We start from the raw sequence: 22,508 nt of genomic DNA, 5'->3' as shown, positions 1-22,508 counted from the left end.
AATATCTCCTAGGGCATATTTATAACACTATTCCAATGTTACTATAATTGAGATGCAAAAACTGGGTCAGCCACTCTTAAACCAAGACCTAAGTAGCATATAAATAAGTTATTTTCCATAATATTTCCAGACACAACAAAATCTAGACTTGGAATGGCATAGCTGAGCTAGTTGTGTTCTGTTCTGAAAACACGAATGAATGTCATATGCTGTTGTCTTAAACAATGTTTTGCCTTTGTGTTTTGGTATTCATAGATTCATAGATACACAGTTATGGGAGGGAATATGCACAAACCTGCTCTAATTTTGTAATTTTACAGTCTGAGGGGGTTTTTTTGTCTGTTTAGTCTATTGAGGATACTTGATTTTTTAAAAATTCCAGGAAGTCACACATGAATTAGATGTGCCCAGTTATCTGGACTGCACTCTACCTCCAGCCACTCTTATCTTCTGCTGTCGTATTTCTATGCACTTGAGTCCTAATACAATGTCCATTGAAGTCAATGAAAAGGCCACCATTGATTTCAACTGGGCTTTGAATCAGGCCCATAAACCGGTTCCATTAGCAAAATCAAATTACTTCTTCAAGAGGTGATATAGTGTTGATTTTCATGAGCAATGATCACTGTGACGCTCTGGGATGAATTAGGGCCCAATCCAAAACATATTGAAGTCAACAGAAGTTTTTATTTTGTCTTCAGTGGGCTTTGGATCAGGTCCTTAGTGAACTGGTTTTGATCTTGCAATCTTTGAACAGCTTTGTTTCATGATTAACAATAGGGCTCCATTAGACATCAGTGCTTGTAATGTGAAGATTTACATTACATTGTACTTTGTGCTTTATAAACAACAGTGATTAAAACAATATCCTGTCTATTCATCATTACAGATGCTGAGTTGTTTGGAACATATGTACCATGATCTCGGTTTGGTTAAAGGCTTTAATATCAACCCCATCACGCTGAAGAGGTGGTTGGTAAGTATTTCTTTAAAATTCCCAGTATTTGTGATTTTTAAAATACAGCTCCAAATCCTGCAAACACTTCCTCATGACATTAACTTTATTCAGATGAGTAATCCCACTAAAGGCGGTGAAACTACTCACATGTTTAAAGTTAAGCACCTGTGCCAATGTTTGCATGATTGGGGTCACAGATGACATGTTTTGGAATAGGTCTGTATTTGTTTACTTAAATCTTGATTCTGAGCTTTCTGTGGACTCACTACGGCCAAATTTATTCCTAGAGTAACTCAATTGTTAACATGGAAAAAAAAGGTTAACACAGGGTGCTTTAAGGCTAGATACTACGTACAGTGTTTAATATTAATGATCTGAAAAGGGAAGCGAGTAGTGAGGTGGCAAAATTTGCAGATGAGACAAAGTTATATAGATTAGTCGGGACTGGGTAGACTGAAGAACTTCAGAGAGACCTAAATAAATGAGTTGGCAAATGACATTCAGTGTCAATAAATTCAAAGTAATACACACTGGAGGCAAAAAATTAGGCAACTAGTACACCTTAAAAGGTTCTAAATTAGATGTGTCACCTTAGAAAAATGCCCTGGGTGTTATTGCAGACAGCTCAATGAAGACCTCTGCAAAATGTGCTGCTGTGGTCAAAAAAGCCAATAAGACATTAGAATTCCTAAGGATTGGGATGGAAAATAACACAGAAAATAGTATGATGCCGTTATGTGAATCAATGATGTGACCATCATTTGGAATACCTTGTGTCGTACTGGTCACTATCTCTCAAAAAGGATATTGCAGAATTAGAGAGGTTTCAGAGAAGGGCCACCAGAATGATTAGGGTAATGGAAAAACTCACATGAATTAAAATTGGGATTGGTTTGCTTAGAAAGGAGATGAATAAGAGGGATCTTCATAAAAGTATATAAAATAATGAATAATATAGAGAATGTAGATCAGGAATGTCAGTTCTCCCTGTCTTGAAACACAAGAACAAAGAGACATTCAATGAAATTAAAAGGTGGTAAATTCAAAATAGAATTTGCAATGCATAATTAGACTCTGGAATTCAGTGCCACAGGAAGGTGTTGAGACCAAGAATTTAACAAGATTAGACACTTATATAGATATCAAGAATACCCAGAGTTATCACGATAAATGCTAATAATTCTTTTTGGAAGAGACATTAAATCTCATGTTTCGGGGCTTAACCCAATCTCTAACTATTATAGATGAGGTAGACGTAATGTGGTGGGGGGACAGATTATCCCACATTTCCCTGTGGGGTTCTTACATTTTCCTCTGAAGCATCTGGTACTGGCCATGTCAAAAACAGGAGCTTGGACTAGATGGACGTTGGGTTTGATCCAGTATCAGTGGTGCTTGAACAGTTTTTGGAGTGGGGGTGATGAGCTGCACCCCTCTTTCCCCTGTCTGCGCCCCTCACCGCCCCCTAGAGCTGGGGCCGAGAGCAGGGCCATGGCTCCAGGAGGTGGGGACACGGACAGAGGTAAGGCAGCAGAGGCTGGGGCCACAGCTAGGGGCGGGGGTGGGGGCAGGGCCAGCGGCCGGAACCCCACATGCGGGGCTGGTGGCCAGGACCCTGGGCTGGCAGCATCCCCCGCACTCCTACTTCCCACGCCTATGTCCAGTATGGCATTGTCTGTGTTCCTATATTATACATTGGTTTAGCCTGAAATTACTAGTACTGGACATGATGTGACTCTCAATACTTCTGCGTGTAGGTTGTTAGACTGTTTTTCATAAACATGGCATGTCTCTGCACTTCTATGCACAGCAGAAAATGTACTGTCTTGTAAGTGTATGTCACCTAGCATGTTGCTCTGCAGGATTATATCATTTTTGTCTGGTGGATGCAATGAAAACTATTTGATTGCTCTTTCTCTGGCCAAAAGTAGCAAATGTCAGTAAAATGGCATTGCTACAAAAATGATTCAAGGACTGGAAAACATGCTTCACTGTGAGAGACTTAAGGAGATGAATTTAGTTATCTCACTGGTAAAAAAAATCAAGAGGTGACTTGAGTGTTATCTCTAAAAATCTAAACAGGGAGAAGATTTTTGGTAGTAGGTGGGTCTTTAACCTATTAGAGAAAAACATAACAAGATCCTGCGGCTGAAAGGTGAAGCTAGAAGTTCAAACTGGAAATAAGGTGCAGATTTTTAAGAGTGAGGGTATTTAACCGTTGGAACAACTTTCCTAGGAATGTGGTAGATCCTCCATCACTTGGAATCTTTAAGTCAGGATTGGCTGTCTTTTTAAAAGATACGCTCTTGTTCAACCACAAATTGGGCAAAATTCAGGAATTATGGGGTGACATTCTATGGCCTGTGTGGTACAGGAGGTCAGACTGGATTATCACGATGGTCCCTTTTGACATTAAAAACTATGAATCTGTGCCACCTACAATATGTGTAGAGATGCGTTCACATCAGTTCAAATTTCCCTGAGTAATTCAATGTGCTACTATTAATAGTTAATACAATCTCATTCTGAACCATGTGTGCGGCTCCTTGTTTATTCTATAAAAATCTGAGTGTTACAAAAATTACTTCGCAAATATCGGCTTTGCAAAAAGGGATGATAAAAAGAGACCCACAGTCCCTAATTCCAGGTGGTGCTATTTCCCCAAAGCCTATAGTGTGCTTAGGGTTGAAGTCAGGTGGACGAGAAAGAGCTACCTCACTTTACTTGAACGTTTCCTTTCTCGGTCCCACATTCACCTACCTTAAAAATACCACCGAGAAACTGAGGAACAGGATGACTAATGCAACCAAATATTTTTAATAGCTCAGCATGCAGGGCTGATACAGCTTCTGAATCAGGAATCACATTTAGTGTTCTGACTTCCGCTGATGGATGCATGCATTACAATCATATTACCTTGCACAATGAATGTGTATGACCCACATTTCAGTACAGAAGTTGTATGAGATGATGTTTATAACATTTGAGGAGATTATCAACATAGAATTTTTAAAGTTACTTTCAAAAGTCCTTCTCTACTGAAATAGAAGCCAAACAATACAGGCCTGGTTTTTCAGAAGTGCTGAGCTTTCCCAGCTCCCATTGACTCCAGCTGGAGGTTTGGGATGCTTAGAACATCAAGCCCAAGAACAAGCGGCTTGATCCTGCAGGGCGCGGAGGACTCTGGTCCTGATCCGGCAATGCACTTAGGCTCAGTTTAACTTTAAGAATGTATGTAATCCCACATATGGCAATGGGGCTAGTCCCATGCTTAAAGTTAAGCACGTGCTGGAGGCCAGAGTGCTGAGCACCTTGCAAAATCAAGCCCTAAGTGTGTGGAGCTCAGTAGTGCTGGGGAAGATTGGCGATCTGATAAGATGTCTTCAGTGTATATTTGTAAATTAAATAACTATTACATTCTTGCCTTTGAAGACCTCAAGAGTTGACATTCAAATTATGTCAGAAATGAGTTTTGTGGCCTCTGTATATTCCTAAGTGGGCCTTTGTCCCCAGCACAGTTTGGCAGACTTGGTGGTGTCTGCTGAGGAGATATGCAAGACCAGAGCACATGTTGTGCATCAGGACTGGGAAATCTTGCTATTGCCTGCCTATACTTCTGGGTGAGGCAGATAACAAAGAGAGGGACTACTGACAATCCCTGGCCTCATATTGCTATCCCTCGTGTGGCTGGGGAAGGAATGCCACCTGGTACTTTTCAGTGACTCCATTGGATGGTTCACAGATTCTGTTAATAAAATCTTCATAGGGAGCTATATCTAGTTCTCCTCAGCCAGAAGGAGGAGGGTGGTGTTGCAGGGCTGCATGTTGTGATTTTTGAAGGGGCAAAAGTGGAGAATGATTTGGGATCCATATGTCTCACATGGCAACGTGCAGTGCCTCGAGGGAGAGCGGGAAGTGCATGGACTCAGATCTTTCCATTCTGAAACATCTCTACAGTCATTAACTGTTTTACTCCTTCTTTTTGTAGCTATGTATTCATGACAATTACAGAAACAACCCATTCCATAATTTCCGGCACTGCTTCTGTGTGACTCAGATGATGTACAGTATGATCTCACTCTGCAATCTCCAGGTGTGTCTCTGGTTTGTCCACATACCTATCTGTATTTCTGCTTCTATCACCAGACAAATATTCATCCACTAAGAGTCATAAAACCCAGGACATTTTCCTTCCAAAAAGGACCATCATTTTGTTTGTACATGACTCATTAATTTATTGAAAGCAAACAAGAAAACTTTAGGAAACCTAACTATAATTAGTTAAAGTGGAAAAAAAGGCTGCTCAAGGTTGGGCAACTAGCCTAGGGCTTGGGAGACCTGGGTTCAAGTTCATGTTCTGCCACAGATTTCCTGTCTGACCTTGAGCAAGTCACTTACCCTCTCTATGCCTCAGTTCTCCACCTGTAAGATGGAGATGATAGCACTGCCCTACCTCAAAGGCGTGTTTGTGAAGATAAATACATAAAGATTGTGAGATGCTCAAATATGACAGTAATGGGGCTATGTAAGTACCTAAGATAGGTAGGATGGGTCTCAAAAGTTTAGATAAGTATCCATAAGCACAAGAGCTTTACCAGAAATGACTTAAAGTTCTGGAAACTCAAACTTGGATAGTTCGCTGCTGGCTCCCTCCCTATGAAACAACTCCCTCAAAAAACCCCAGCTCCTCTATCTTTGCTGATCAATGCTCCTTCCTCTTTGCTATGCTTCAGGGGAAGAGGACTTCTCCACTCCTCCGGTGTGGTACTCTCTTCAGTGGAAAGCCATGCAGCAGCCCTCCCCTCTCTCTCCCTTTCTCCAGAAGCAGCAGCTGAGAACAGGACCCAGTAGCGTCTCCGCTGACTGCTCCTTCACACTCCACTCATTCCGGCTCTTCCCCAGTACTTGGGTCCCAGACTACACCATCACCTTCTGAAGCCCCTGAGCCAATTAAACCACGTGCCTGCCTGTGCTCCAGTAGGGCATTCTGGGGAGCATGTATCAGGGGAACTCTAGACTCTCTGGAAGGTTGACAAGAGCTGCAGCAGCAATGGCTAGTACAGAGGCTAAACTGCCACCCAAGGAAGGAAGGAGTTTTACAGTCTTCCTCAAAAGAGGATCTGCCACTGTAGATAAGTGGTTGGGCTGGTCACGGGACATAGTGAAGAGACTTATCGAACAGATCCAGCCATGAAAAGGAGGCTGTGTTTTGTTCTGAAATAAAAAATGTTTCCAGTGGGTTCTTATTTTACCCCAATTGGTTCATCTATGTCTAATTATAATGAGAACTTATTGCCCTGGATTATATGAAAAGTAATTATTTAAATCACGGAATAAAATGCTCAGTCATTTCAGAGACTCTTTCATTTAGTCATCTAGGCCTGAATCAGCAAAGCACTTAAGCACAAGCTTAACATTAGGAAAATGACAGAGTAATCCCATGGAGACAAGGGGTAGTCCAAGATGCTGCACCCCTATAGCTCTCACTAACTTCTTTGGGATTTGTGAGTACTCAACACCTCTGAAAATCCACAAGACAGCTGGCTGACTGGCATGCCCTGTGGAATGAATTAAGCTTTAGTTATAATACAATAGAATCCTACAAATAGGAAGACTAGAAAACATCTCCTTCTATCATCCTGTCAAAGATATCAGTGATCCAGAGACGTAGTAAAAATCCAGATTTCCAGACAGTAGTTGTGACTGAAGTATATCTGACCTTCAACAGCCCAAGGACTGGCCTCTTTGATTTTAATCTCAAATTTAGGTCTCCCTCTTTAAATTGACCAAAAAGTAGAAAGAACCATCATTCAAGCTAAAGTTGTCTCTTCCTTGTCACTACTTCCCCAGAAGACCCCCAAATCAGACTGCAGCTCAAAGAAAGAGCGCTTATTAAAGCTGGAAGAACCATTCACAATGTATTAATTTAACCCTTTCTCTGGATGCAGGTAGTCTGACATTTGTATGAATTTGGGGCCGGTCAAAATCCCAGTGAAGTGACTTTCATGGTCTATGAATTGGGACTTCATTCACTATATAAAATATTTCAGCAAATGTTTTCTGCAAACTAGATTTAGCCTATGGGTTGTTCATGAACCGCTCACTGAAAATATTGCTTTGCATGTTCTATGTTCACGATTCATATTTATTCTGTATGGTCGGTCACCTTTGCCAGGTGTATTTTTCCCTCACTGGATGACCTAACATTTCTAAACTGCTTTCACTTCCACACAAAACAAATTTAATTTCATCACAAACCACATTTTGTTCCATGGTAAAATGAATCCCAGATACTGGCAAGAATTTGTGTTCTTGTGGATATACATATGAGCAAAACCGCTTCCACGAATATTCATCCTGTTTGGAAGTTGCTGAAATGTTTGTGAAAAATTTTCCTCACTCTCTTCCCATCTCTAGTTAGTGTGAAAGATAATAGTATGTAAATTGTCTTCCAACCCTCCCTCAGCTAGTGTAGACACTGGAATGATTTCTAAAGGCCTGAGTATTAACATCTCTGTGCTTTAAAACATAATATGAATATGAATAACTCTCAGACAAAATTCTACTGGCCTCCTCCAAACTGCTTCTATTTAATGCGTCAAAGCCAAATCTGAGTCATTTGTTGCTGCAGTGAACAGTGAAATCTTCTTTCTTATCTGCAGTAAATTTAATTAACGAATAATGGTTAATTCTACCCAGGTGACTTGTTTTTCTGAAATGTGAATGTATTGGGGGGAAAAAGTATAGAAATTGTAAGACACTACATTATTATGTTTTTCTTTTGCAGGAGAAATTTCCCCAAATTGATATCTTAATTCTGATGACTGCTGCAGTTTGCCATGATTTGGATCATCCAGGATATAACAACACGTATGGGTGCCCTTTATTTTTTGTTCCTTTCAAATATATCTGGAAAACAATGCAGATCAGCATTTTCTTCTCATGTCCAGAGCAGAGAGTAGGGCAGCTAATTAGGAATCTACCCACAATGCTCTGCTATTATGGTCAAACACTGACAAGGACAGAGCCACCACTGGTTAGGTTATATGCAACGCTAGCCATTAGCTTACTCAGTCCTGAGCTGAGGCTGCTAAGTGTGCTAAACTCTGAAAGGAAAATGGCTCCCTCTTCAATTTTCTCATAAAACTTAGTATTTTCCATTAAAGGAAATTGGCAGCTAGAAAACATCTCAGGTCAAATTCTTTTGTTAATTATGCTATGTAGTAGAAGAATGGTCATATGGTTGAGGCTCAATTACACGGGAAGAGTTTCTGGTTCTTTTCCCAGCTCTGCCAAAGACCTTAAACAAAGCCCTTAACCACTGTCTATCTCCATTTGCCCATCTATACAATGGAGCTAGATGGCAGGGATGATCTGAAGGTTACTTCATAAATGTCTGTAAAGCATGGTGTGAGCCTCAGATGGAAAGTGCTAGAAGTGCTAAGCATTATTACTTCTGTGAACTACATATAAACTCTAATTTGCTTGTATTCAGCTATTAAATAAGGGCCTGATCCAATTTGCATTGAGCTCCATGAGCATCTTTCCACTGACTTTACTGGGAGTTAGTGGGAGTCAAGCCTGTGAGCTAAAAAGAAGAAGAGTCCCCTCTATCCTTCCCCCATATGTTTTTAAGTTATAGAAATTCAGTAATAACAAGTAAATAATGAGAGTGTTTGAAACGATGTGGAAGTATGATTTTCTCAAAAAAATATTTGGATTTAATATTAACTGTTGCAATAATTTATTATTAATTAATTAGGTATTCACAACAATATACATAAAAATAACCAATGTCTAATGTGTAATGTATGTTTTTAAGTGTCGGGTGTAGGCAACGTGTGAGACCTCACTATTTTCCTTCACATCAGCTACCAGATTAATGCCCGAACAGAGCTTGCCGTGCGCTACAATGACATCTCCCCACTGGAGAACCATCACTGTGCTGTGGCTTTCCAGATCATTGCCCAGCCAGAATGCAACATTTTCTCCAATGCTACCCAGGAACAATTCAAACGGATAAGACAGGTATGAATGTTGATCCAGAAGGGAGGTATGACATGCAAACCGCTCTTGAAGTTTCAGTGTGCACAAATCTACCTTCTGAACAGTCCAGCAGAATAATTCCATCAAGAGGTTAGAACTGAATAATCTCAAACTTGAAGTAACACAGAGAGATTCCTGGGCTATTTCTCTAGCAACTCTCGTTGGACAGTTGAGCTGACCTTCCTTGGGTACCAATGAGCAAAGTTTGACTCTTAAACTTATCCTCTTCTGTGTAGAAACTTACATTATGAAAAGAGTTGTTAGGATGTGACTGTAACTAGGCCAACTTGCTCATATGGTAACAACTTAACCATTAGGAGAACATTATGCTGAACTTAAACAGGGAGTTCAAACTGGAGACAATTTGTAAAGACATAAACAAATATTCACCTCCTACACATTTTATCATCTTTTTTTCCCCATTTTTCATCAGTATTAAAAATATTTGTGTTTGCACAAAAGCTTCAACCTGTGGAGCCCATCTCTTTTTCTGTTGCGTGAGGCAATGAAGTCATAAGAATAAATTCACAATATTTTCCGTGACCACAAACTAAGATGTAATTCGCATAGCATTATGGGCCAAATTCCGCCCTCAGATTCATGGATGCAACTCTCCCATCCATTTTAAATGAAAATGCAGAAATGCAAAACTGCCATTGACTTCTGTGGGACCAAGCTTGGGCCTCAGCATGTAGAATTGAGCTTTTAGTTTATTTCTTTGTGCACTTTGCATTCATACTAAAAATCAAACAAAGCTCAGAACAAGAAGCAGTAGTTTCTCCAGCATATAATTATACAAAACCAATTACATAGTTAGTCATTCTCTTATGTCACTGTGAATTCTTTAAATTAATGGTCTACTTTGTCAAGTGGCCTCAAGTATGAAAGTTCCTCTTTCAATGGTGCTGATGTGATACATCTGTTCTTCTTGTCTGTGTTCTATCATAAGGTATTTGTGTTAATTTAAGCACATTTCTTTACATAGCAATAGCTATGCCTTGTGAGACGTTAAATCAATGTATTATTATTATTTGTTTTGATAGGGGATAATTACATTAATCCTGGCAACAGACATGGCAAGACATGCAGAAATACTGGACTCTTTCAAAGAAAAAATGGATAATTTTGATTACTCAAATGAGGAACATGTCACCTGTGTAAGGAGATTACATGTTTATCATTTTTCAGTGCCTACCATGGTTCGCAGTGATACTGCTACATTCTAAACTTTGGTTTTGGCCTAATCATGCAAGATGTTGAGTAGAAGTAGTCAGAATTTTTCTGTCAAAATGGGTTTTTTCAACAGAAAATGCAGTTTCTGCAAACTTGAAATTTTCTGTGTGGGGAAAAGATTTTGACAAGAAAAAAATCCAAATAAAATAGTTTGTTTTGGGTTGGATCAATCTGAATTGAATACTTGGATAGCTCCGCTCAGTGTAGCATATAAGTGCCTCCAACACCCCTCTGAGGTAGAGAAGTACTACTTTTACAGCTGGAGAAGTGAGACCCAGAGAGACTAAGTGACTTGCCCCAGGTCTCACAGGAAATCCTTGGCAGAGCAGGGTATTGGCCGAGCTCTCCCTAATCCCAGCCTAGCTACCTAACTATGGAACCATCCTTCCTACCCTTTTTGGGTGTCACTGTGAGTGGGTACCAAGTGCAGGGAAATGTGTGCCTAAAAACAACCGTTTGCACTGTAACGTTAAAAGAAACGTCAAAGTATTTCTGTAGATTTTTATAAAAGCTTTTTCCCCAAAAAACAATGAGAAGTCTGGGGTCACTTGATACAAAGAAAGTCTAGATTTCTCTTTCAGATTTTGAAATCTTAGAGTCATCTGAGCAAGAAATAATTACTGTATCTGTCTGGATATAAATTCTTAGTTTCATTCTAGTCTCCATTACATCCATCATAACAATACTTTGCTCTAGCCCTAATCTAATTCCCATTGAACTCAGTGGGAATCTTTCCACTGACATTAATGAGGGTGGGATCAGGCCCCTATAGTGTCTTCCCTCCAGGAATGTCAAAGCCCTTTGCAATCATTCATGGATTAAGCCTCCCATGGAGTAGGTAACCATTATCCCCCTTTCACAGAAAGGAAAACTGAGACACAGAGGGGTTAAGTGACTTGCCAAAGATCATACAGGAAATATGTGGCAGGCAGAACCAGGAATCAAATCTCTCTAGGTAGAAGGAAGAGAAACCAGATCAGTCTTGTGCCTTAGCCATAAGACTATCCTTCTTGTCTGAGATCATTTCCCTCTGCCTCTCTAAAAATGAAGGACTCATGGCTTCTATGGCTTCTGTAAAGGCAAAGAGGCAGGCTTCTATATTACCAGAGTGTTAAAGTATTTTTCCTTCTTCAGTTGAAGATGGTACTGATAAAATGTTGTGATATCTCAAATGAAGTCCGCCCGATGGAAGTAGCGGAACCGTGGGTAGACTGCTTATTAGAGGAGTATTTTATGCAGGTAAGAATGAGAGACAGAGACACAGATACACAATCATCATCATCATAATAGTAATTCCTATTTTAACTATAGCTGACAGCTGACTGGTACTACTGTATGACAATCCAGTGCCACAAGGATGAGGAGGTTTCTTTTGCATAAGGTGACAGAAGTGTGGCATAAGACAGTATGTTCAGAATAAAAGTTACTGTAATTGACTGCAATTTGTAAGATTAATGACAATAATGTAGAAATGCTAATGTCATTGGACTGCAGCTTGTTCTCACTAATAGGGCTGTCTTGTGAGTTTCTTGGCATGTAAACCCTTGTCAAGCCAAAAGGGCAAGAAGCGTGAGTATAGAAAAAGTCAATTAAATGTGCAGTATTAAATGGTCCAAGTTTAAATTATATCCGTGATGATTTGAAATGCCCAAGGCTGCATAGGATGAACATTTGCTTTAAAAATGAAAACATTCTGATTATTTCCAAAGGACACCATCAACTTCATTAGTCCTGAAAAGTCAGCTTATGCTCCCAAAACAGTTGCTTCTTTCTGGATTCCCATCCCTCTCTAGTGTGGCTTCTTGTAGTATAAAGCAACATTAAAACTAACAGTAATCCTCTGCTCTCTCCTACCCAAGCCAAGCTGTCTGTGAAGTAGCTGGCAGCATGCAAAGCTTTATCATGATTGGAGGAACAAGATGCCAGAGTTTTCTTCTTTCTATTTTTTTTAACATTTTCCCTGTGCTGAAGGAATCAATTTGACAAAGAAATGACATTAGACATATCCAAAGGGGAAGGCTTGACAATAGGGAATCTTAATGACAATTAGCTCATTGTCTCTGCAATATTTTTATGCAAAATAAAATGATCTGTCTCTGCACTTTATTGTCTTCCTCACCCTAATATCTGACCCAAAGTACTACTGTACACACATTATTAAAGCAAGTCTGACAGATGAGAGTAAATTCTGGCAATGAAGTTAAAGGGGTGTCAATTTTTGGCGTATTCTGTGCCCTTCTTACTAACTATGCGCTTATAGGACAGTCCAATCACTGTAGACCCATTTAAGTCAATGGAGCTACGCTGATTTATACTAGCTAAGGATCCAGCCCATTATTTGTAAAGATCTTTCCAAAGTTTGGCACACAGAGATACATCCCTCCCTGAATCTATATGTACTAGGAGCCGCTTGATAGACTAGAAACACTCAACCATTTTTGATCATGGTTGGCTAGTTGTAGCCTAATACCCAAAAGAATAATTCTCCAGAGGAGAAGGAAGTCAAGGACCCTTTCCCTCTTATATAGAATGGCTAAGGGCTAGATTCTGTTACCTTGTCTCACACTGAGTAGTGCTTTACTCCACAAGAAGTCCCATGGATTTTGGGATTTGTATGCCTCTGAGTATCTCCCTCTTACGGTATGTCTATACTGTAGCAGGGAGCAAGTGCAACCCATGCCTGCTTGGTGTGGCACTCTGTCCCCCTCTAGTGGCAGCTAGAGATTGATGAGTCTGCTATAGCCTGGGCTAAGAGGCATGTCTTTTAGCTCATGCGGTAGAGGCTCATGCATTAAGCTCCAGAGGTCCCAGGTTTGATCCTGGCAGACAACGACCGGGGTCTGTTGGTGTTACACAAGCCTCTTAAGCCAGGCAGGCAGACTTGTGCTAGTGGGCTTACACTAAATATAGCTGTGTGGACATTGCACTAGCAGAGGCTTGAGCTAGCCACCTGAGCTCAAGCCCACCCTGCCTCCTGGGTTCGAGGTGAGGTGGCTAGCCTCCTCCAATGCCAAAACAGCCACACAGCTATTTTTAGCACTCTAGCTCGAGTCCCACTAGTGTGAATCAGTCTACATGGGCTGTGAGGCTCGCTCCTGACTGCATACATACCCTTATGGCCTTGTTATAATATGATACGTTTCTGTACATGCAGCATTTGTGAAAAACCAAAAGAAACAACAATACAAAGGTTATTAAAACAATAAGAGTCAGCTTCTAAAATGTATGACACACAGTTTCCCTTTCATTTGCTGTTGTCACATACACCATTGAGGCATGTGTATAGGATATCAGTGATCTAGTTACTGGTCTGCAAACAGTTTGTGTTTTGCTGCCCTCACAGTCTCCCTGTTGATAATAATCTTTGTTAACTATTGAATCTGTCCTAGAGTGACCGAGAAAAGTCTGAGGGACTTCCAGTGGCACCTTTCATGGACCGAGATAAAGTGACCAAACCAACAGCACAGATCGGGTTCCTTAAGTTTGTCCTGATCCCAATGTTTGAAACAGTAACAAAGGTACGTTATTAAGGTTCTAAGATGCCTGCAGGAACTGAGAACATTTCAGCTTTGATTTTGCTAAACATTTAGTCAGCCAGTGACACCTCCTCTTACTCCATTTTTATCATTTACAGGTAAATAAATATTTAAAGAAATGATAGTTTGACTCTTCTCACTTTTGTTTAGCTTTTTCCAGAAGTTGACGAAGTGATGCTCCAACCTCTTTGGGAATCCAGGGACCGCTACGAGGAATTAAAACAACTAGATGATACTATGAAAGAGGCAAGCTATACATACCTAGAACTGGGTGACATATTTCAGTCAAATCTTAAATTTGCTCAAAAATTCAGTGAGAAGTGACCAAAACTGTTTGTGAATATGGGTTGAATTCAGCAAATAGTTTTCGCCGAATACATTTTTTTTTAAGTTGAAAAAGTCTAAATGGTTTATTTTGGCTTTTTAAAGGCAAAATGTTTTGACTTTTCATGTCAAAACAACATTTCTTTTTGAAATCTAGCTCCATTTGTTCAAATTTTTATTTAAAAGGGTAAAAACACCTGAAAACGTAACAAAATGAAAACAGTTGTTTCACTCAAATTACATATTTTGCTCAAGCCAAAGTGATTTTTTTCAGTCTTTTTGTTTCATCAAGAAAAAACAAACAAAAAAATCTGTTTCAATTCCAAACAAACTGATTTTGTGGATTTGAACTGAAAAATTGATTATTCTCTCAGCTCTGTACATACACTCTGGGTGGTACTAAGAAGTGAAACAGACAGTTCAAGTTCTTCAGTTTGATGATATTTATTGCTTTTGATTATATCTATGGTCACTTTTTCTTCCTATATATTTGTAAAGCACCAGGCATACCTATGCCACAAGATCATTAATAATAATTATAAACAGAAAGAGCAAGAGAAGCAGCCATGATACCGTACCACAGAAAAGAAAATGGCAAAAAAATTCTGGGTGCACAGAATGAGTCATTCAAAAGAGCCTGCCGAGATATCACCAGATATCATTGGCATTACACCAGGAATTGCTCTTTCTCTCTCTTATACTGCACACACACCTGCACAAACACACATACCATACAATACAATTAAACAAATGGCCACCTTAATTCATTTTATGGCCCAGGTTAAACTATCTATCAATGGTATTTACCAGATGTCTCTCCCGTTGGCATGTAAGACCTCGGAGAGCTTTGATGATATCTGTAACCAGGTGCCAGGTCTTTCAGCTCTCTCTGACCTGGGCCAAATCCTCTTCAGCACTGGGCAAGCAGGGGAATCACAGTGCTGTCATGCTTGGTCCTGCTCCCATTGAAGTCAATGACAGAGCCACCATTGACTTCAGTGATACAGAATGATGCCCTTAGTGCTCAGACTGTGACCTCTGCTCCTGAGTCCTCTCCCTCTGAGGTCAGAGTTTAGGTTTCTTTTCCTCTTGTCATGATGCCCAACAGCAGGTAACCCCAAATTCACTACATCCAAATCCAGTTACCTTACATAAAAGCAGAGTTTATGGGCACAGGAGAGAAAACAGAAAAATCCGAAAATAAATTAGGATTGTGAATAAGCTCATCTAGGTGGATGCTCTGATAAAAGCACTGATCGAGGGGCACAAAGCTGGCATTACAAAGTATGGAAATAGGAGGACTTGTGGCACCTTAGAGACTTAACAAATTTATTTGAGCATAAGCTTTCGTGAGCTACAGCTCACTTCATCGGATGCATACCGTGGAAAATACAGTGAGGAGATTTATATACACAGAGAACATGAAACAATGGGTGTTACCATACACACTGTAACAAGAGTGATCAAGTAAGATGAAGTGAGCTGTAGCTCACGAAAGCTTATGCTCAAATAAATGTGTTAGTCTCTAAGGTGCCACAAGTACTCCTTTTCTCTTTGTGAATACAGACTAACACGGCTGCTACTCTGAAACAGGTAAGGTGAGCTATTATCAGCAGGAGAGCCGGTGCGGGGGGGGGAACCTTTTGTAGTGATAATCAAGGTGGGCCATTTCCAGCAGTTAACAAGAACATCTGAGGAACAGCGTGAGGGGGAGGGGGGAAATAAACATGGGGAAATAGTTTTACTTTGTCTAATGACCCATCCACTCCCAGTCTTTATTCAAGCCTAAGTTAATTGTATCCGGTTTGCAAATTAATTCCAATTCAGCAGTCTCTCATTGGAGTCTGTTTCTGAAATTTTTTTGTTGAAGAATTGCCACTTTTAGGTCTGTAATCGAGTGACCAAAGAGATTGAAATGTTCTCCAACTGGTTTTTGAATGTTATAATTCTTGACGTCTGATTTGTGTCCATTTATTCTTTTACGTAGAGACTGTCCAGTTTGGCCAATGTACATGGCAGAGGGTCATTGCTGGCACATGATGGCATATATCACATTGGTAGATGTGCAGGTGAATGAGCCTCTGATAGTGTGGCTGATGTGATTAGGCCCTATGATGGTGTCCCCTGAATAGATATGTGGACAGAGTTGGCAACGGGCTTTGTTGCAAGGATAGATTCCTGGGTTAGTGGTTCTGTTGTGTGGTGTGTGGTTGCTGGTGAGTATTTGCTTCAGGTTGGGGGGTTGTCTGTAAGCAAGGACTGGCCTGTCTCCCAAGATCTGTGAGAGTGATGGGACATCCTTCAGGATAGGTTGTAGATCCTTGATGATGCATGGGAGTGCATGGGTCACTACACAAAGTAAAACTATTTCCCCATGTTTATTTCCCTCCCCCGCCCTGCGCGTTCCCCCGCTCCCCCTCCCACTGTTCCTCAGACGTTCTTGTTAACTGCTGGAAATGGCCCACCTTGATTATCACTACCAAAGGTTCACACACACACACACACACACCCCGCTCTCCTGCTGGTAATGGCTCACCTTACCTGATCACTTTTGTTACAGTGTGTATGGTAACACCCTTTGTTTCATTTTCTCTGTGTATATAAAATCTCCCCACTGTATTTTCTACTGCATGCATCCGATGAAGTGAGCTGTAGCTCACGAAAGCTTATGCTCTTAATAAATTGGTTAGTCTCTAAGGTGCAACAAGTCCTCCTTTTCTTTTTTTTAGGAAGGACAGTTCCTTCTCCAAGGAGCTCAGATTCTAATTCTGATTAAGAGTGGAGAGGAACAGAACACAGGTCTTGTGGGGAGAGTTATATAAGGGCAAATAAAATCTTGTGGAAATTCTCAAGTCTACAACAGAAACATGAAACATTCCTTAAAAAAACTAAAAATAAGTTCAAGGTGATAGTGGGGGCTTTGAGAAGCTTTGAGAAGTTTCAAGCTGAAGTGAATTTCTATACCTGAAATGTAAAGCTGTCAAAAACAGAGTTTCTATGGAAACTGATAGAGCCTTAATTACAGTATATCGGCACAAGGAGTGCTGGTATAATGAGAACTGTGTAAACTCAGAAATGCCATCAAACAAATAGCAGGTAGCGAACAATCTCAGAAATTAAGTCAACAGATAATGAGAAATACTGAGGTGCACTTTCTCCAGTCAAGTACCATAGTTATTTTGGATTCAATGGGGCCCGTGATGCACCAAATTGGTGTATACTATTGCATTAGAGATTCAGCTGATATCTTATTGAGGATTAGTGATCAGCTAGCTGTAGCAGTCTGTCTGGGATGTGCCAGTGGTGATATTTGTTCTGTTTTGCTCTTTATTCTAGTTGCAAAAGAAGAAAAGTGCAAGTTTGACAACTGAGAGCACACAGAAGTGAAAAGAAAAACACCCTTAGCTACACAAAAGTCACAAGGTGAGTGAGTTTGTTTTTAAAATATTTTAAAAGTAGACACACATGGACAGAAGATGGTGCAGCTCAACTGACTTCAGTGAACCTGTCCCTTCTTGTGCCCCTAGAGAATTTGGCCAGGAGTCCATCCACATAAGATGAAGTTTTAGCAACCACCCTTTTCTGGAAAATGATTCACAGAAGTCAACAACAACAACAAAAAAGTCTTTCTGATTCATGCACTAAATACCTGTAGGCAGCCATATGACAATTACAGCATTATCTAACTAATCTTTGTATCCTAATATTTATGAGTCAGTGGGTGTAGCATGCTGCACATGCTTTGTTTAGAATCATAGAATATCAGGGTTGGAAGGGACCTCAGGAGGTCATATAGTCCAACCCCCTGCTCAAAGCAGGACCGATCCCCAACTAAATCATCCCAGCCAGGCCTTTGTCAAGCCTGACCTTAAAAACCTCTAAGAAAGGAGATTCCACCACCTCTCTAGGTAACCCATTCCAGTGCTTCACTACCCTCCTAGTGAAAAAGGTTTTCCTAATATCCAACTTAAACCTCCCCCACTGCAACTTGACACCATTACTCCTTGTTCTGTCATCAGCTACCACTGAGAACAGTCTAGATCCATCCTCTTTGGAACCCCCTTTCAGGTAATTGAAAGCAGCTATTAAATCCCTGCTCATTCTTCTCTTCTGCAGACTAAACAATCCCAGTTCCCTCAGCCTCTCCTCATAACTCATGTGTTCCAGTCCCCTAATCATTTTTGTTGCCCTCCGCTGGACATTTTCCAATTTTTCCACATCCTTCTTGTAGTGTGGGGCCCAAAACTGGACACAGTACTCCAGATGAGGCCTCACCAATGTCGAATAGAGGGGAACGATCACGTCCTTCGATCTGCTGGCAATGCCCCTTCGTATACATCCCAAAATGCCATTGGCCTTCTTGGCAACAAGGGCACATATGCAGCTTCTCATATGCAGCTTCTCGTCCACTGTAACCCCTAGGTCCTTTTCTGCAGAACTGCTGCCGAGCCATTCGGTCCCTAGTCTGTAGCAGTGCATGGGGTTCTTCCTTCCTAAGTGCAGGACTCTGCACTTGTCCTTGTTGAACCTCATCAGATTTCTTTTGGCCCAATCCTCTAATTTGTCTAGGTCCCTCTGTATTCTATCCCTACCCTCCAGCGTATCTACCTCTCCTCCCAGTTTAGTGTCATCTGCAAACTTGCTGAGGGTGCAATCCACACCATCTTCCAGATCATTTATGAAGATATTGAACAAAACCGGCCCGAGGACCGACCCTTGGGGCACTCCACTTGATACTGGCTGCCAACTAGACATGGAGCCATTGATCACTACCCGTTGAGCCCGACAATCTAGCCAACTTTCTATCCACCTTATAGTCCATTCATCCAGCCCATACTTCTTTAACTTGCTGGCAAGAATACTGTGGGAGACCATGTCAAAAGCTTTGCTAAAGTCAAGGAACAACACGTCCACCGCTTTCCCCTCATCCACAGAGCCAGTTATCTCGTCATAGAAGGCAATTAGATTAGTCAGGCATGACTTGCCCTTGGTGAATCCATGCTGACTGTTCCTGATCACTTTCCTGTCCTCTAAGTGGTTCAGAATTGATTCCTTGAGGATCTGCTCCATGATCTTTCCAGGGACTGAGGTGAGGCTGACAGGCCTGTAGTTCCCAGGATCCTCTTTCTTCCCTTTTTTTTTTTCTGCCCTGCCTGTCCTTCCTGAACAGTTTATATCCATCCATGACAGTACTCCAGTCATGTGAGTTATCCCACCAAGTCTCTATTCCAATCACATCATAATTCCTTGACTGTGCCAGGACTTCCAGTTCTCCCTGCTTGTTTCCCAGGCTTCTTGCATTTGTGTATAGGCACTTGAGATAACTCGCTGATCGTCCCTCTTTCTCAGTACGAGGCAGGAGCCCTGCCCTCTCGTGCGCTTCTGCTTCCTCCTGGTATCCCACGTCCCCACTTACCTGAGGGCTTTGGTCTCCTTCTCCCGGTGAACCTAGTTTAAACCCTCCTCACTAGGTTACCCAGCCTGCTTGCGAAGATGCTCTTCCCTTTCTTCGTTAGGTGGAGCCCGTCTCTGCCTAGCACTCCTCCTTCTTGGAACACCATCCCATGGTCAAAGAATCCAAAGCCTTCTCTCCGACACCACCTGTGTAGCCATTCGTTGACTTCCACGATTCGACGGTCCTTACCCCGGCCTTTTCTTTCCACGGGGAAGATGGACGAGAAGACCACTTGCGCCTCAAACTCCTTTATCCTTCTTCCCAGAGCCACGTAGTCCGCAGTGATCCGCTCAAGGTCATTCTTGGCAGTATCATTGGTGCCCACATGGAGAACCAGGAAGGGGTAGCGATCCGAGGGCTTGATGAGTCTCGACAGTCTCTCCGTCACATCGTGAACCCTAGCTCCTAACAAGCAGCAGACTTCTCGGTTTACCTAGCAATATTCCAGAGATTATGACCTAACAGTGTATTTATCTATATAATCTTCTGAATTGTATTATGTTTAGTTGACATTTAATATATTTGATCTGAATTTCCCTTCTGTACCAGAACAGAATTGTTGAGACCTTAAAGGTCTGTTGTGTTTGTTCACGGAGTGGACTGATGCAGCTAAGTATCATGGGATCCTTCAGCCCAGAGGAAAGATGGTAGAAAGCTGCCGAGACCACGTCAAGAACGTATTTTCTAAGAACTGTTGCTATCTTCATGGACACAAAAAAAGGAAACTTTGATGTATAGAATTTTTTTATTTTTCAACTGCTCTTCTAAATAAAATATTCTTATACAAACCTGGGTGGTGTAATTATTTCCTTTCATAGATGTGTATATAAAGAACTGCTCCTGTTCCCAAAGAAAAATGTTTTCATATGTACATGGAGGAAAGGAATGGGTGTTGGACCTTTTAGAGGAGCCATTTTATAAACATTTGTGTGTGGTATAGTGTGTGTCATAACAGTAAGAACAGAAAAATGCTTTATTATTCATGTATGGTTATGTAAATATTAGGAGCCAAATCCTGCCACAGGACACTAACCCTCACATGAAGAAAAGGAGGACTTGTGGCACCTTAGAGACTAACAAATTTATTTGAGCATAAGCTTTCGCGAGCTACAGCTCACTTCATCGGATGCATGCAGTGGAAAATACAGTGGGGAGATTTATATACACCGAGAACATGAAACAATGGGTGTTACCATACACATTGTAAGGAGAGTGATCAGGTAGGTTAGCTATTATCAGCAGGAGAGCCAGGGGGTGGGGGAACCTTTTGTAGGGATAATCAAAGGAAAGAGAGAAAAAAGTTTGACTCTGGTGGTCTAGGGGTGTTGATATGCACTGACATGTGGGAGAGAGAGGTTTATTTACTAGGCCTAGTCCCTCCCGCCCCTGCCAGCCTACTGAGGGCCAGATTGTAATTAATCCCTGTGCAAGAGCACAAGGAGGGGAGGAGGAGGAGGAGGGGTAAGGAACCGTTGTTTCTTGTGCCCCCATTGCAGGGGTTAGCCGCAATTTTAGTCCCGGAGCAACCCTGAGTGCAGGAACTGGTCCCTGCTAGCACCGGCTGGGACACTAGCTGCCAGAGTTGGCCAGCTGCACAGCGGAGTCCCCCCGCTGGGCGGTATCCAGGGGTGTGCTCTGTCTGTGTGACAGCTGCCCTCTTGGCTGACACACGGGGAACTGGACAGGAGATGTCCAAAGCTAAAAACATGAGCTTGCGCTAAACAGCCAAAGCTCTGGAGTTAGGGACTGCAACAACTCCTATCCTCTGTATCTCGACACAGAGGGGCAGAGGTAGCCCGTGTTCACCCAGGCTTACACCTGCACGCAAGGGAATTCCGAGCAGCGTGCACAGCAGTGTCAGTGCTGGAGTGGTGCTCCTCCATTCCACCCCCAAGGAAGGTTCATGGCTAGTAGCCACAACAGAGCCTGGAACGGGCTTCCACACGTATTACCGAGGGCAGAATTTGGCCCTTGGTTTTTAAATCTTCACATGACAGAAGCGTAAGAAGTATTGCACTGTAGCTTTCACATAGGTATGTTTTTAATCAGACTCTTGTGGTGGAAGAAAACAGGCTGCCTTTTCTGTGCTTTGTCTCCTAGGTTATTCCGTGGTTGCGCTATAAATATGCAGAGTAGCACATAAGGAAGGCCTGGTGCCCACGAATGCTCGTGTTTCTCTTTGAAGGGCACACACACTGAAGCCATATGTCTGCAAGCTCCAAAGCTGCATGTGAAGTCTTAGCTCATTTTAAAAAGAAAGAAGAAGGTGGGTGGCTAGTCCTTCTTCCTCGTGACACAGGCAACACTTTGGGAATCTCAGGCTTTCCTTTCTAGGAGTACCAAGTGACTAACACTCGCTCTTTTCAGCATTGAATAATAATCCTTACATCCTTTTTGTACAGTGCTCTGGCATTTCAAAGCCTTTATTCTCCTCTAGTTTGTGTTTGTTAATTCTCAGCTTCACATTGTTTCTCACGTGGTGGATATCCCAGTATTGTAATCTGCTCTCCAGACCTCCACAGACTGGACAGCTCCTTGAAATCTTTGCCCTCTTCCTGCTTGGCTGCCCCAGTGGCAGAACCACAGTGGGTAGTGCTGACTTTTTCTGTTGTACATTGCATGGTAGCCAGAACCAAAGCCTGGATTTTAACACCCAGACAAGGAAAGGTTCTAAACCCAGATTCAGATGCAAGTTATACAAATACCTTTATAATACAATGATCCATATACACCTGAACTCTGTGATGTTTGAGAATTGAATCTGAATTTTGCAGCTACCTGTCTCTAGTAAATATTATACTCCAGAGTTCATGATGAACCAGATTCATTTTGCTGTGGAGTTCCTGGTTTCTTTTCACAAGGGAATCAAATTTACCATCTCCAGTTAAGTGAATTTCTTCCACAAATCAGCCCCCAAAGCAGATGTGCTGTGTAGTAATTACAAACAATTGCTTTA

General features: G+C 41.6%; 1 protein-coding gene across 1 annotated transcript in view; it reads left to right on the top strand.

Moving 5' to 3' along the window:
• The window catches only part of PDE9A (phosphodiesterase 9A), a 79,602-nt gene extending 59,413 nt beyond the window's left edge, over window positions 1-20,189 (top strand). The window contains exons 10-19 of the mRNA XM_077818132.1: window positions 890-976; window positions 4,947-5,051; window positions 7,746-7,828; window positions 8,830-8,986; window positions 10,048-10,161; window positions 11,372-11,476; window positions 13,627-13,755; window positions 13,924-14,019; window positions 17,434-17,520; window positions 20,107-20,189. Of these exons, the coding sequence (XP_077674258.1) occupies window positions 890-976; window positions 4,947-5,051; window positions 7,746-7,828; window positions 8,830-8,986; window positions 10,048-10,161; window positions 11,372-11,476; window positions 13,627-13,755; window positions 13,924-14,019; window positions 17,434-17,484 (927 nt within the window). The 3' untranslated portion in view covers window positions 17,485-17,520; window positions 20,107-20,189. The remainder of the gene's footprint in view (window positions 1-889; window positions 977-4,946; window positions 5,052-7,745; window positions 7,829-8,829; window positions 8,987-10,047; window positions 10,162-11,371; window positions 11,477-13,626; window positions 13,756-13,923; window positions 14,020-17,433; window positions 17,521-20,106) is intronic.
• Window positions 20,190-22,508: the final 2,319 nt, after the last annotated feature.

Source organism: Eretmochelys imbricata, chromosome 1, assembly GCF_965152235.1.
Source record: "Eretmochelys imbricata isolate rEreImb1 chromosome 1, rEreImb1.hap1, whole genome shotgun sequence".
NCBI lineage: Eukaryota > Metazoa > Chordata > Testudines > Cheloniidae > Eretmochelys > Eretmochelys imbricata.
This window is presented reverse-complemented; position numbering and strand designations above follow the sequence as displayed.